General features: G+C 47.6%; 1 protein-coding gene across 4 annotated transcripts in view; it reads right to left on the bottom strand.

Moving 5' to 3' along the window:
* The window catches only part of MAG (myelin associated glycoprotein), a 421,346-nt gene that overhangs the window by 69,763 nt on the left and 335,050 nt on the right, over positions 1–16,533 (bottom strand). For all 4 annotated transcript variants that reach the window (XM_085616103.1, XM_085616104.1, XM_085616101.1 and 1 more), the window contains exon 6: positions 6,171–6,428. In XM_085616103.1, coding sequence (XP_085472229.1) covers positions 6,171–6,428 — 258 coding nt within the window. The remainder of the gene's footprint in view (positions 1–6,170; positions 6,429–16,533) is intronic.

Below are 16,533 nucleotides of genomic sequence, written 5' to 3'. Positions count from 1 at the left end.
AAAGGCTTTTTCAAAGTCGACCAAGAGGAGGGCCAGATAGGGGGAAAGGCGGCCGCGGTGCGCCATCGCGAGGTGGAGGCGCCGTAGACAGTGTCTGGTCCCCCGCTCCGGCATAAAGCCACATTGGTCCGGATGGACCAGGGAGGCGAGCGATGGGCGTAACCGCTGTGCCAGGACCGTGGCATAGATTTTGAGTTCTGTGTTAATAAGGGATATCGGCCGGTAGTCGGAACAGGACCGCGAGGGAGGCTGTGTCTTGGGGAGTGCAACTATGGTTGCTGTATCCGTTTCGGGCCGGAACGAGCCCGTCTCCACCACGGCCGCAAAGAGGTCCCGAAGCCTCGGGGCCAGTGTCTCACGGTAGTGAGCGTAATATTCCTGGGGGAACCCGTCGGGTCCCGGGGTCTTCCCGGGTGCCAGGCGGCCGATCGCCTCTTCAATCTCCTGCAGCTCGATCGGCGAATCCAGGGTCTCAGAAATCTCAGGCTGCAGCCGCGCTAGTGTCGCCCCGTTTGTTCCCAGTAACTCATTCAGGGAGAGCGTGGACGGTCGGAGACGGTACAGCCGGGAGTAGTAGTCAGCGAATGCCTAGGCTATCGCCACTGAGACCGTGTGGACGCCACCTGCAGGGTCCGCGATGGCTGGAATGATCCTGCCCGCCCGGGGATAGGTCGCCAGGCGGTGGAGAAGAGTGCCGTTTTTGTCTCCCCAACCGTACACCCGGGCCACCGAGGAGCGCCATAGGATCTTCGCCGCTTCCAGGGAGTGCAGGCGAATCTCTTCCCGTAGGAAGGCCAAGCGACGAGACCGTGTGGCATCGTCTAAGTTTCCCAGACTACGCTCTAGTTCTAAGGCTTGGGCCTCACAGTCCGCGAGCTTCTGGGATTGAGCCCGTCGTTGACGTTGCAGGTGCCCTTTAGCGGCGCCCCGAACAGTCGCCTTGCCGGCCTCCCAGAGGACGGCGGGGGAGACGACAGAGCCCTCATTATGAGAGTAGTAGTCGGCTATCTCGCCCCCGACCGCTCTCCGAAAAGCCTTGTCGTGAAGGAACCAAGCGTTCAGACGCCATATCGGACGGGCAGAGAGGGGGGGGGGACCGAGAGCGAGGAGCACCGGCGAGTGGTCCGAAAGGCCCCTCGGAAGAATGCGTGCGTCCCGCACCCCCGCGCAGTCGGTAGAGGGCACGAAGATGAGGTCGATCCGGGCGTGGGAGTGATAGGCCGCCGACGTGTGGGTGTATTGGCGCGTCTGCGGGTGCCAGATCCTCCAGACATCGCAGAGGCCCTGGGATTCCGCCCAAGAGGAGAGTTGTTTTGCGCGGGCGACGCGGGTCGAAGAGACCGGACCCGTCGAGTCCATGTGGGGCGAGTAGACAGCGTTAAAGTCCCCGCCGAGTATCAGGGCACCTGCAGGAAGTGTCGGGAGGATATCCGCTGCGTGGGAAAGGGCCGACGGCAGGAGGGACGGCGCCGCGTAGAGGGACATCAGGGTAAGGGGTCGGCCCTCCAGAGTGCCACACACTACCAGTAGCATACCCTGGGGGTCCAAAAGCACCCGAGTCAGGACAAAGGGAAAGGACTTGCGAAGCAATATGGCCACCCCCCGGGATCCCCGAGCAAAACCTGAGTGCCATACCCTGTCATAACCGTAACGGCCAAGGAAGGGGCAGTTGTTACCCAACAAGTGAGTCTCCTGGAGGAGGAGTACATCGATCTCTGCCCGTTGTGCATATTTGAGGACCGCCATGCGTTTGAAACGATCCAGGAGGCCATTGACGTTCCAGGAAAGTATGCGCATGGCGGCCCTAGGGACAGGTGGGTCAGCCATAGTCAAGGACAGAAGAATGGGCCAGTGGAGGCGCGTCTGAGCAGGTTCCCAGAGAGGAAGGACAGCGGAGCGTCGGGTGAAAGAGCGGGATAGACAGTACATGATACCTTAGCACAACAGATAAGAGAGTAATTACCAAATTTAAGCATGCATAATCCTCACTTCTGGTCCTGGCTTAGAACATAAAATGTCCTGGCTATTGAGAAGGAAAGTTTCAATTCTATTAGGGAAACAGAGGTGAGGATTATTCCACCCGGTGATCACGATTATAGGTGAGCTGAACCCACCTATAAAGAACTGTGTTGGTGGAGCAAGTAATAGTATCTTTGGATTACCGTATGACCTGTGGCTATGGTGATTTTACACACTAACAATATAAACGAGAGCTAGGATAGTTAAAAGTGATGAGCTGACTGTGTTTATGTTAACCTGGTAACTGGCTGCTGTGAAATTAAGTGAAGAAAGAAATGGATTATTCTCGCATCTGTGCTCTGAACTGAAACTTTCCTTCTCAATGGCTAGGAAACTGTACACTTCCTGGATGAAGGGGAGTCGAAGAGTGGTACCTTGATTCTCCTGCTCGAATTGCTGAGCCTTTGTAAGGCTGTAGGACATTGGGTCTGGCATGTTGCTGTGTTTTAGAGTAATACTGTTAGTGACTGCGTGTAGAATAAAACTTGGTGAACATCTATTCTGATGCTTTTAATGTGCAAGGCTTCCACAGGGGGCAAGGGGCTTATTACTTGACTTTTATTTATTTTATGTTTGCAGTTTTATGTAGGCAAACAAGGCCTAAGGGCATTAGAGCGCTTTACATGAGCACCAGATAACATTACATAAGGCCAGATTTGGGGGCATATTATCAAGAAACAGCGTTACAATTATCGCCTCTTTAGCGGCAGAAAACTGCAGCTAAATCGGCGATAATGGGTTTGATAATATGCCGCAGAGAATTCCAATAGAAGCCCATGTTCTGGTGTGAACCTGGGCTTCTATGGGAATTCACAAGGGGATATCATCAAGCCCATTATCGCCGCTTTAGCAGCAGTTTTCTGCCGCTAAAGCGGCGATAATGTTAACGCAGTTTCTTGATAATATGCCCCTATGTGATTTGCTCAGAATTACAGGGTGTTGAGCTGACACCAAGACTACAGTTGCAAAGTCAGCACCTTTGGCCATTAGGCCACATCCTCTCCATTTTCAAGGGCACGTCAGTGAAGAGGACAGACCTCACCTGACATCGCGTGGCAATAGAAATGCTTGGCGCCTCAAACTGGCGCTTTGCTATCCAGCCCCTTTCTTTCCCGCTCTACCGTCCCAGGCTTCTTGATGGAGGCTTGGATTTCGTGTTTCACTGTTCTGGCACACACCGCTATGGCTTCAGAGGATTCAGAGCTGTTTAGTGTAACTTGAACTCTGTTTTCGTTTTCACTGTTTAGTGCAAATAAAAATCCATCTGGATACATTCAATACCCCGCCCTATTTCTGCGCAATTGTGTTGCTGACGATGGTCAGTTAATTTATTGTCAGAGTCGTCCTGCACAATCTTTATTCTTCCTGGTTGGAAAGGGACAGTATGAATTTATTCCATAAACTTGAAAGGTTGCAGCGGTGTTTACATCCCTCTTCTACACGACTGTATGGGTTGTCCCAACGCCTTCTTTGCGTCTCAGCTGTTGTGGTTGCCTGTTCTTAAATGGGGAGTTCTCTAAACATCTTCTGTGAAATGAATGATGCCTGGCAGTCTTTTCTCAAGTTGACATTTGCCTATTCTGTAGTGGAGAACAAGAGCTGCCTCCTTGCTCCATGTCAGCTCTTAGTATCAATGAGAAAGGTAAAACTACAATCCCCAGAATGCAACTTGCAATTGGTTTAAAAGCCAGGAATGGTTGCAAGGGCTACACCTAACCCGAGACCGCTTGAGAGCTATGTAGCTAGCTGCACAGTAAATTGTGTTTGAGCTTTAAACTGAGTGGATTTAGTCCTTCATCCTTCCAATGTTGATAGCATGAGTGTCGCAGAGCCGACTCCCAATGAGTCATGTTTACCTCCGGCTAGGGGTGTATGTGGATGAGCCACTAGTGTTGCTAATAGTTCCGGCTTGTTTTCTCTGGATGTCATGAGCAAAGCGAACATGTCTGGCTTTATTGTGAAAACTGATATTTATTTCTATGCCACTGCGCATTAAAGCTAGACCTATTGGCTCTGTCCATGCTTGCCTTCGATAGTAAGGACTCTTGGACATTCAGATTGGATGTCCGTCTCTGCAGTCCATCCACCATCATCAGACTTATGCCCAGTGCTTTAAATGGGCCGGTGCTGTCAGGTACGGAGTAACTGCACTCCTTTTTTTGGGAGGGGGGAGTACCTGCATTCTCTGCTGAAACGCAATACTTGTAACTGGAGAGTACCAACACTTCCCAGAAGCAAGTAGGGGCATATTATCAAGAAACGGCGTTACAATTATCGCCACTTTAGCGGCAGAAAACTGCCACTAAAAGCAGCAGGCTTGATAATATGCCGCAGAGAATTCCCATAGAAGCCCATGTACTGATGTCAACATGGGCTTCTATTGGAATTCTCCAGGGCATATTATCAAGCCCATTATCGCCGCTTTAGCGGCAGTTTTCTGCCGCTAAACCGGCGATAATTTTAACGCCGTCCTTGATAATATGCCCCTTGGTTACACTGGTATACGATATCTGCACTTCTATTTTTCCATTTCCAGCTCTGCTTGGACCAGTGTTCATATTGTAATGCAGTTCTATTCATTTGATTTGCAAAGTGCAACAAACGCTGGAACAAAGTAGCTATTATAGGCTACTGGGAAAGGCAGGAATATGGCAAAAACGTCTATTGTGTGAATACCACATAGGTATTCCTCAGCCAGAACTATCAAAACTTCACAATGTGGCAATTCTGACCTGTGTAATGAATATACTCATGCAAGGTTTCGCCCTAGGGATGAGGAATGATGCGAAAGTATGAGTTTCTACGTCAGTGTACACATGTAATTCCAAGATTCTGGACACATTTCACATATGTTTGCCATGTGTGAAATGTGTCTGTGGAAAACCCAAGAGATATCCTGATTTGATTTCGCCCAGCTACTCCTGTAACTGGGCTGGTACTGTTGCCAAGGCCCAGAGGACACACCTGACTGGCTTCACTTCTGTGCCATGGTGGCCGTTGAGCCTCGAGGAGTGAGATCAGTGCACATGGATGTGGCCTTCGGCAGGCTCAGAAGCAGTGTTCCACTCACAGAGCAAAGCCAAGGGGAGAGGATGTAGCCTTACGGCCAGAGCTGCCGACTTTGAAGATGGAGAACCAAGGGGCATATTAACAAGGAACAGGGAAAATTAACGCTAAGGGGGCTTAGCGTTAATTTTTTTAGCGGCATTTTGGGAGGTTATCGCTGGTAATGCAGCGATAAAACTACAAGGATAGGGATATCCTTGTTGATAGCCCATGGTGGATTTAGCCATGTAATCCACCTCCCATTGGATTACATGGCTAAATCAGAAAAATACCAGACGTAAAAAAGCAGTGTTAACCGCGGTTAGCGCTGCTTTTTTTGTCTCTAACAGGGTTAGCGTGAAGCTTGATAATAGGAGAAATGTCGCTTAGCGCCATTTCTCCTATTATTTTGCTCTGGAACGCCCACTTTGCATCTCATTAGAGATGCAAAGGGAAGCGTAGTGAAAAAGGGTGCTAATATGCGATTTTGCATGTTAGCACCCTGTTGTTGATAGGGCGATATTTTTATCTCCGCTTCTTTGCCTTTTAAAGCCAAAAAAGCGGAGATAAAGCCCTTGTTAATATGCCCCCAGGTTCGAGTCTCAGCGTTGGCTCAACATTCTGGGCAAATCACTTCATCTCCCTGAGCCTACCAAAAGTGAATGTGTTCCTGTGTAACGTAACTGGTGCTCTTGTAAAGCGCTTCAATACCTTCGGGTTAAGTTCGCGCTATAGAAATCTGCAGGCAAAAATAAAACGCCGAGGAGGCGGTGTCGCAGTACCAGTACATCCAGCAGTCCTCCTAGAAGAGTGATGAGTGGGCGATTTGAAATGTGACGGTGTGAACTGTTGTTGCCTTGCCAAGCGTGGTGTTTTATTAATGCTTGTAATATTTTTTATTTTTAAATAGTTCTCATCTTTTTATATGTTCTTTCTACTTGTGTGTTTGGAACAACCACAGTGAAAAGCTTGACTTTGAGTTACACTACTGTACACAGCACATGTTGAGTTTGTACAGGTGTAGCCTGCCCACTCAGCATGCACTCACTCAGCACACACTCTCTTGGAGCACTCAGTCAGAACAGCGTCGGGCTCCTCCCACTTACACATGACGGCCAGCCCCAGAGACCTGTTGACTTTCCCGTAGATGTTCTCCGCTATGCAGACGTAGAGGCCGTCATAGTTGTGCGTCACATTTTCGAACTCTAATGTGAGGTTGGCAGAGAGCTCTTCCTTCAGGATCGTGTCATCCTTCATCCACGAGACCAACGAGATCGGGTTACTCTCCACCACGCAGAGCAGGATCAGGTGAGCGCCCTCTGTCGTTTCCAGCGAGGAGTTCACCTCCACTATCTTTGGAGCGTCTAGAGTCAAACAAGAGACAGGCAAGGACTAGCACGTTACCAAATAACACTCTGAATTCAGTAGCGGATTTTGTGTTCACATAACTGCTCTTGAAATAAAAACAACTCCATATTTAAATTAAAAAGAGACATAAATTGCAATTATAATAGACGAGAACTGGTGTTGGACCTGGCCCTTTTGGCAGGTTCACCCCCAAATTTTTGCATTTATCCTGGCCTTTTTCTCTATGTAGTGTTAGTAGTTTTAGGCCTATAGGCACTTTTAGCACTGTGTCCCAGTGTAAAGTGCGTGCGCTCTGTGTTACATGTAGTGAGACTGGCCTGCCCTCCCATAGGAATGCATGGGGGATATGTGTGTCCATGGTAGTTCTTGAAGTGAGAGGAGTGCAGGGGCGAGTTTGGTATGTGCGAACTCGTGGGAATAAATGCTGCGCAATGGTGTGTGCAGATTTATGGTGACTGGTGGGGAAGTGCCACTTCTAGAAGTTGGCATGTCTGTGTGCTGTGTGATGTGAATTGCCTGTCTGGCTTGTGATTGACTTGACTTGTGAGAGGGCTGGGGAATTCCAGGAGCCAGGGTGAGTCTGCCCGGTGGTGAATGGAGAGATATGCATGTAGATGGGAGGGAGGAGTTGCACCTGGGACCTGAATGGGGCTGGGCCTTCCCTTCACAATGCTGGCTCCACCTCCTGTGGTGCGTCTGATGTCCCTGGCCTGTGAATAGAGAGGGGAGCTGAGCAAAACAAAGTGCTCCTGAACCAGTTGTATCTGGTTCTCCTATTGCCTACACTTTGAGACAAAGGAAATGTAGTATAAAAGAAGGGGCTGTGACCCCATGTTCTTTGCCGTTACTTGTGTGCACAGGTGCCTACCACGCGACTTTGCCATTATTTTTATGCGTGGGTGCCCACCCCGTGACTTTGCTTTCCTTGTTATGCGCGGGTGCCCACCCCGCGACTATGCCGCCGCCGAGATTGCCGCTGTAATCCCGCAGTGGCCGCCCCGGAAGTCAGGCAAGTCCGCCGGTGATGGGGGCGGGGCCGCGGCAGGACCGGAAGGAGGAGGCGGCAGCCTGGAGCCTCGCTAGGCTCCACTCTGGAAGTCCCGGTCCCGAGATGGGGGACCGGGTGAAGTATGGCGCAGGAAGAAGGCGGGGCTCTCGTGAGGAGAGAGAGCCCCGCCAGCGCCGCTGCCTGATTCCTGCGGAGGGGGCACAAGGCCCATTGCCGGTGCCTGCCCCCCCCCCCCCCCCCCCCCCCCGCCGTATCTACAGTGAGGAGATCGCCACCGACGGAGCGGATTCCCCCGAGAGCAGCCCGGTGAGTTGGGAAGGGCTGGGAGGCTCCGTGGGGGCTAATGTTGGTGCCTGATAAAGGCACGGTGCCAGTTTTTGGATTCAGAGCGGCCCCGGATGGCAGCGGGCCGCTCCAACCTCGTGGGCATGTTTTCTTTAAAGCGCCAGTGCGCTCCAGTGGGGCCCAGCTGTTTCCCAAGCCTATGTGGCTCCAACGACGTGGGCATCCTTGTTCTTAGAGCCCCGGTGGCTCCACCGCTCGGGCATGATTATTCCTGGGGCCAGTGCGCCCCCTGACAGCATATTAATTTCTAGAGCCTGAGTGGCTCCTACGCTTCACATTAGGTAATTACCGAGCCCCGTGTGGCTCCAACACTTGGCCTTAGTTACTTTTAAAGCGCCAGTGCGCTCCACGTCTTGGGCGCCAGTTCTTTTTTGGGCATTATTTGTTTGCAGAGCCCCGTGTGGCTCCAACGCCTGGCATACTTGTTCCAAGGGCCATTGCGAGCCCAAGCCCCAGTTGACTGTTTTCCAGCTGCCCAGCAAGTAGTGGGCAGCTGCACCGTTTAGGTTTGCGCAGTGACGCAATTGGATTCCGCTGCTAGACAGCGCGCCTTGACTTTGGGGACACAGAGCATTTGAGCCCACTTTCTGAGATGGCCAGTTGGCCTGGGGGGGATTGTTAGAGTTATAGGGCGCCAGGCCCTACTGTGATTCTTGGGTGCTAGGAAATGTAATGTATGTAGAATGATTTACGCACCGGTGTGGATACCTCTAAATGTGCGTTGTGATTATGAGGTTGGTTCGCATATAATGGTTTATGCTAGTGAGAGTTATTTCCTAATTTAGTTATGCTTAGGAGGTTAGGGTCTAATGTGTTTAAACTTGTGAGAGAATTGCATAATGTGTTTATGCTGGTGAGGTTGGCACAGAAGGTTATTCGAGCCTGGTGAGATGCCTGTGCATAATGTAGTTTATGTTACAGGCCAATGCTACGTACAGTGATTACCAGTAGTCACTGGTTGTGTTCTATGTTCATGATAAGTTCTACCTTTACTAAGTTCACTTTGTGATGGTACTGACAGTGGTCCAGTGGGCCCAGTCAGGTGTAAATAATCCCTTGTAAATATGACCTAGTGCCAGGTGGCACCCTGTATAATATGTGCTTACTATTCTAATGTGTTCTCGATAATACAAAGGCTATTTTTATAAATAACCTTGTGTGGAGTTTCTTTTGTGGTGGGCCTGGGATGTTGTTGCTGGGTGCGTGCGCAAATGCTTTACACATTGCCTCCGGGATAAGCCTGAGTGCTCGTGCCAAGCTACCAAGGGGGTGAGCAGGGGTTATCTTTGGCGTGTAACTTCCGGGCCCTGACTAGAGTGGTGGTTTCTGCCTGGCTTTGGCGCAGCCAGAAATCCCATTTCTAACAACTGGTTTATCAATTATCATACTACAACAAATGCAGAGTTTTCTGGGTAAAAATGTATATAAGGGTATCAAGTAAATTCATCACAGGAATGACATCATTTCACGTTCCATGCCCTTGACGTTTTATGATGAATTCCATCTCATTTCATTCTTTTTTTAGGTCTCGGCTGTCGAAAGCAGCGCGCATGCGCTGCTCTCGGCATCCGAGAGCTTCTTGAAATCAATTCAGATTCCGAAGCTCTCGGAGGAGGAGTTGAAGCCCCGCCCATCTTTCTCATTGGCTGGCTTCATCCTGCATGCAAAACGCAGGCTCAAGATTGAAAAGGAGGCTTTTTAGTCTCTCCTTGTTGCCGCCTTGTTTCCTTTTAGCCCTGCCCACTGGGATTGGATCTCTCACTCGCGGCCTCACACACGCTCCTTCATTAGCCGGGAGGCACTATGTTTTACACACAACGCCGACAGCTTGTTTCAGCAGCAGTCATAGCACACATCTAGACCCTGGCACTTTTTTTTTCCTGAGCAGCCGTCATACCCTGTGCATTGCATGCTTCTTCGGACCTCGGGGCCACAGCGCACTGTTCTCAGCAGAAGTCATAGTTCCACATTGGCTCTGTGCGCCTCGAGGCCCCTGGTGCTGTTTTTTTTTCTCAGCAGCGGTTATCATAGGCTCACATTGGCTCGGAGCACCTCAGGCTGGAGCTCTATGCTAGGTCAGTAGCTATGAGGCATTGTCCCACTGGCACTGAGTCCGTGGAGTCAGTCAGCAGCAGCGACCACATATGCTAACCTCTTAAGAAGGAATGGCGCTCCCAGTCAGCACCATAGCCCCCACATTGCCTCTGAGCACTTCGGCCCAGGACAATGACACTCTTTTCCCAGTGGGGATTGGGAGGTTGTTTGGAGTCCGTAACAACCATAGCCTGACACGGCCTTTCAGGGTTTTTCCGCCGCGGCCTTTCAGGGTTTTTCCGCCGTTTGAGAGGAACCAGCACTAAGGAATTTGCGGCTTGCCTCTCTGCCAGTGCTCTTTTGTGCAAACCATGACTCCCCATCTATCGCGTCCATCCTTCCTTTCCACTGTCAGCGTTCGCTGTTATTGATATTCATACCCAGCGTTCCACACGGAGGGGGCAGCGGGGGCAAGCAAAGAAGCGAAGTCCTCCCGCCCTTGTTGCCAGGGTGACAGCGCCGAAGCCTCAGTCAGCTGCAAGCGGTTCTCCCAGCCGAGAGGGGGAAGGGTTAAGCTAAAGCGGCTGTAATTTAGTTTACAAGGAGGCCAAATCGGAAACAGGATGGACCGCAGGCTTGATCCAGAGAGGCCTTTAAACTCCCTTGTTCTTACTAGTGCTCAGACTGGATCTGCATCTGTGATGGGAGGAACGACCAGCTGTCAAGACAAGAATGAAACCACCTGGAAACTGAATCTGCAATGAGACAGCTAGGATATGGAACACGCAGCCAGGCTTATAATCAACCAAGGTGCAGTTTTCAAACTTTGTTTCACTGTTCTCTCCTCCACTTCCAGGAGTTTCTGCCTTACCAAATTTTAATATGCATGGATGCATGCTTTCTGAGAAGTATCTCTGCATCCTTATTTAGGAGTGGTCACATGCTGAATGACTGGCTGACGCTCATCTAACCGTGGCTCAGAAATACAATGTGAGGTTATGATAAATAGGAACATGTTGAGAGGTTCCGATACGGTCATTTCAACTTAATTCAGTTGAAGAGGATGTGGTCTTACGGCTAGAGCAGCCGACCTCGACGCTGGGGAACCATGTTCGAGTCTCGGAAGGGACGCTCAACATCCTGTGATTTTGGGCAAATCATTTACTCTCCCCGTGCCTAACAAAAATGATTGTGTGAACTGGTGCTCATGTAAAGCGCTCTGAAACCTTCGGGTCAAGTTCACGCTATATAAAACCCCGGGGGAAAAAACCAAGGCCAAAGTCAGATGATTAATATCGTGGGGTTGATCTTGTATGATTTATCTTGTGAACTCTAGATGTAAATTAAAAAAAAATTCTTCCATTATCCTAACCCATTTTCTCTTCCATACACCTGAGCTTTCCCTGTTCTAATACTTTACCATAAATCGTATCCCATAATAAGCTCGTGTTTAACATTATATATTTTTGTCAGCCATTATTATCCTCAGTGTTTTTGTATCCACGTCACTCCACAGCTGCCACTCAAGATAACTTCATTCTCCCCAAAGTATCCCAGTATGTAAATAAATGGCTGTGGAGTCTGGTCTCCGGATGTCCAGTGGTGTTGACAATCTTAATGCCAGAGCACATAACATCCACTTTTGGGTTAATATGGGATCGTGATGCACTACACCAAACCATTTGGCCAAAGACATTTTCAGAAGCAATGGAGGTATAACTTTCAAACAACAAGGCACTATGTACTCTGACTCCTTGCAGTCATATATGGTGGTACTGCTTAGTATCAGATGACTGATTGACCACATAGCGAATATACATGTTTTTTTTTATGGGAAACAGCCTTTACAACATTGCTTTTTACCACACAATGCCTTTACCACTAATTCATTACCACACACACACACGTACATACGTACACACATATATCTATATATACAAACACACAGGTAGGTGAACATTTCAATGAAAACAATGTTTTAAACTAAAAATAAAACTGAAATTCAACATTTTTCTCCAGTAACTATAACTACGGATGATACACTACTTATTCTGCTATTAGGACTAGTGTTGGCAAAGAGGCAAATAGCCATTCAACGGCTTGGGACACAGGGGCCAAAGACAAAAAATGGAGGGACCAAATTAGAACAAGCATTAAAAATGCAATAGGTCTCGCCTTTTATTAAGTTACAGCCATTTGCTTTGCTATACAATACCATTAGCAACGCAAATTCCTTTAACTTAGTCAAAGGCGAGACCTATTGCATTTTCAATGCTTGGTTTTTGTTTGGGGCGCTTATGAGTCAGAGTGAGTAATGTCCTCTGTGTGTGACCACAACCGTGACACATGGTTCTGTGCTGCAGTGTCTGCTTCCGACCTTCACGCCTCAACACAGACCCCCCAGCACCCCCTGACGCTGCCGCCACCCCCGGACACAGAGAACCTCTCAGCCCTCGGTGCTTTAACCGCAAGGGCTGCCCTGCACTAGCCCTGGGCACATTCCGGTGCTACACCCAAGCAAACCACAGAAGTGAATTCAGAGAAGTGCATTTGTCAATAGAATGTTCTTAACTGCACCATTTTACTATGTTCACCAATGACACTCAGGTTTAAAAATGGAAACTACCAGTGGCAAAGCAAATCTGCCTTGTATTTTGAGTGCTGCATATAATATTCTAAAGGCCTGTTGCAGTAAAAACAAAACATACTGCTCTCTAAATACGAATGATCTTTGCGATAACGAATCACTTATGTGATGATTCAGTGTACTTTTGCATATGAAATGGCCCCTTGTGCATTACAATGCAATAGGTGTTGTTTTTGGTATTGTAAATAACAATGCTTTTTAATTTTTTTAAAGGCATTGGCATTTACAATGCCAATAGCTCCAAAACTCGCAGTTGCGAGACCTATTGCATTGCAAATGCTTGTAATGTCTTGAACGCCCTTTTATTAGCACAGACCCCTAATGAAGGCTCAGGCGTTGTGGACATGCAATTTCTTGCTCTAATCAGCATAAATGATAGGTTTCTCCTTATATTGGATGAGGGTCAAAAACTGCTTATAAAATGCATTCATTATTGAGTTGCTCCATACGTCTACATGGATAAGGAATACCAGTGTGGAGGAAAGCAGAACACGCTAGCGTAAAACGTTGTCTTGAGAATAGTATTCTAAATCAAAGAGAACATAAGCTAATATTATAGGAGCCAAGATTTGGGGAACTGTAACACAAAAACATCTAAATACTAATACAGATAATTTTGTAAAATAAGTATGTCTTCAGCTCTCTTGCACTAGTCGATATGGTCTGGGCAGATTTTATGGCAAGATCTAAACTGGCGTTAATGGTGCTATCTTAGAAAATCCGGATCTGGCTGCATCCCAAAACAGATCAGGGTGTTACCATGCGACGTCACCCAGCTCCACATCCGCATGATATCCTGCTCTTCTCTCATTTCTGTGCGGCCAACAGGCCAAGCACAGACTCGGGGCCGTGCCTGTACAGCGGCTGGCGTTCACGCCTTCAATTAGGTTCCAATATTGGAATTTTACACTTTGTATGGCAAATGTTGTATTTAAATGTCGCTATTATTTGCGTCTATGTTGTTATTTTTAATGGCATCAGATGCTCTTAGCCAATTGTTGGCAGAGTTTGGGCTAGCTTAATTCGTGCCCTTTTTTGTGTAGAAACCTCCATGGGAAGAAGGTGAAAAATGTGTTGGCTGAGACCCCATAGACTCCTTAATGGCAAACGGAAGTCACTCAGCCCCGTGTGCCCAATGAGATGTTTGTCGCCATTCTGCAGGAGGGCGACGTGCTCACCCGGCCTCTTACGTGGGAGTGTAAATGTATCTAACAGTTGAGCAAAGCACGAGTCTCCACACACCCAACCCAGCGCCAGTAATGAGTCTCTTAGGCCATCTCAGGCAGCTCACTTATGTTCAACATGTCACATATCGCCATCATTGATTTTGCGTGGTGAACGGATATAGGGTGATGGGTTTGGCTTAGTGAGGGGGTCTTGAGAAGCATAACAGACTACAACGATGGACAGGAAGCAACGATTGCACAGGAAAGTAAGCAAGGTGCAAAATATATACATTATAGAAATAAAGGAGAAAGCAATAACTGGACAGTGTGTGGGTAAAATGAAAGACAGGAGTTTACTGAACATGAATTAACCATCGGACATTTTAGTACAACAGTAAGGTTGGTCCCTAACAGGCAGTGACAAAGGAGCTCATGACGTTAAAGACTCCAACAGATTCTAAAGTGGCAGATGTGTGTATTGAAGGGACTTAATAAGATCATTGACACTATAGATTATAAGACCCATTTTGGAACAGTGTACTTATTACTTGGTACATTGAATGTGCTGTCAGTCATTCTCAAGGGCACATAGTCATTCTAACTTTTAAACTTTTCAATAATTAAATAAATAAACTGCAGGTGGGGACATTGCATCTACAAGTACCTCATTAGCTTTAGTAGCTGAATAAGACTTATTTGCAAATGCTTGCTGTTTTCATGTCAGGGACCGACCAGACAGGCCATAAAACAGGCCCATCAACAGCCAAAACAAGCATTAAAAATGCAATAGGTATCACCTTTAATTAAGTTAAAGCCATTTGCTTTGCAGATGGTATTATATAGCAAAGCAAATGGCTTTAACTTAAAAGGCGAGACCTATTGCATTTTTAATGCTTATTTAAAATGTCTTTATTTATTTTACTAAAAACGTTACCGCATGTAGGGGCGCAACGACAACTTTTAACCCTCACAAATGACATCACTATTTTCTGTTTAAGCATTTTCTTTTCCGATAAGGCATACCTTCCTATCAATTAATAGGGATTGAGATAAAACACACATCACACACTACCTTTAGATCACAATTTGTGCACTCTCGAAAAGTAATGCAATGAGATACGAGTGGCAGGTTGCATGCCACATGTTGTAATAATAAAAATTCCAAGATTAGCACACCTCCAGCTAACCATGGTAAGCGGGGCCGTCTACGTATGAGCAATAGTCCCTCACCCATAAAAAATATAAAAGTGCAAGCTTCTGTACTTACCCAGAATAGGTACATAACTTGCAGTGGCACTAACAACTTCTTATACACAGCACTGATACAACATGGTAGCAACATTGAGAGTAAAACAACAACACACGCTTAATTTAACCCAACAAGACGGAGGTGCTCCCAAAACCATCGTTTACCACCCACTGGAGCACCTGTCTCTGGCCTCGGGCGGTCGGTCCGCCCAACCCTCCATTCCATCTAAATTGTTCTATAATCTAAATATGTACACGGACACAGTCTGAATTTGGAAACGCAAGTTGATAAGCTGGGGTTTAGCCTCCATTGGTGCAGCAGGTGCAGTGGTACCGTGGCCCAGAGGTCTGAGGGGCCCACTGAACCCTGATTTTAGTGTATATTATAATTCAAACAGCAGGGAGGGGGCCCATTCCCTTCCTTGCAATATGGCCCATGACACACTATCTATGCCACCGTAGCTATGGTAGCCTTTGCTTGTTTCCTACAACCAAAAACATCTAATATTTCCTTATCTTAGGCTGATTAATCGAAAGGGCCCCGGAGGCCACCGGGCATGGGCACCTCCTTTGTGCACCCAGGGACGCTTTGGTATTACAGAAGAGGCCACTTCTGTGGCCCCTTCTGTAATACAGATGGCACTGGCGCATATGTAGCGTCAGTGCTATCGCAAGAGGGCATTCCCTCATTTGCATGGGAGGGTGGCCCCGGCAAATGAGGGAATTTCTACTTCTGCGCCCACGCCGTAATATAGACAAGGGCGCAAAGGAGCTGTCAGGAAGCACACAGACAGCGCGCCACATAAAGGGGGCACACTGTCAGTGCGCCCCCTGATGGCAGCTCTCTGGAGGGAGTGAATGGAGTCCCATGGACCAAACATCCCCTTACAGGCCGGTGCAGTCACTCACTTATGCACTTAGGAAATCATTTCAAATGATATCCTTGTTAACATAGCCAAACATAATCTAGTTAGTGTCCGGAATCCAACTGTAGTCATGGGGTCCGATCTGTTCCAAATTTCCTAACCAAAACTTTCATTTTAGGCTAGCCAGTCACCCATAGAGACTTATCTTTCACAGTAGAATCTAGTTCTAGGTTTTCCATCACTGTCCATGATGGCTCCTTTTATAAATCACCTCTACACCTGCAAAACCTAATAAATATGAACATTGAACATTAAATAAAATACATGTTTTTCCCAACCAGGTTTTCCAAACTTGTCCTAAAACATCTACATTTGTCCTCAAACTTTCTTGGCTTTTCTAGAAATGACTTGTTACCTACCTTAATGCTCCATTTTATATTTGCTAGCAGTTCACCCAGAAATCAGTTCACCAGCAGAAAAACTGCAAAATGCTATGTCACAAGCCCCCTTGATTGCCTCTAACCCATATTATTGCCTATTTACTGCATCAAATCTGATTCCTTCAGTTTTGGGTCTACTTACGTCGAAACTCATCTACAGTTCAGGAATATTTTTAACCTTCCCTACCCTTCTTTACCATTCATACACTTTTGCTTACTGGGGCTTTTGTTTGGATTCAAGGTCCTACTAACAACCAGAAATATGCTACAAAGTCTATGAAGCCGCGTTAGAGGCTCACACTTATCAAGCAAGGTTTTTGAAATGTTATGGTGACAAGCGCTCTCT

This window comes from Triturus cristatus, chromosome 7, assembly GCF_964204655.1.
Source record: "Triturus cristatus chromosome 7, aTriCri1.1, whole genome shotgun sequence".
In the NCBI taxonomy this organism is placed as follows: domain Eukaryota; kingdom Metazoa; phylum Chordata; class Amphibia; order Caudata; family Salamandridae; genus Triturus; species Triturus cristatus.
This window is presented reverse-complemented; position numbering and strand designations above follow the sequence as displayed.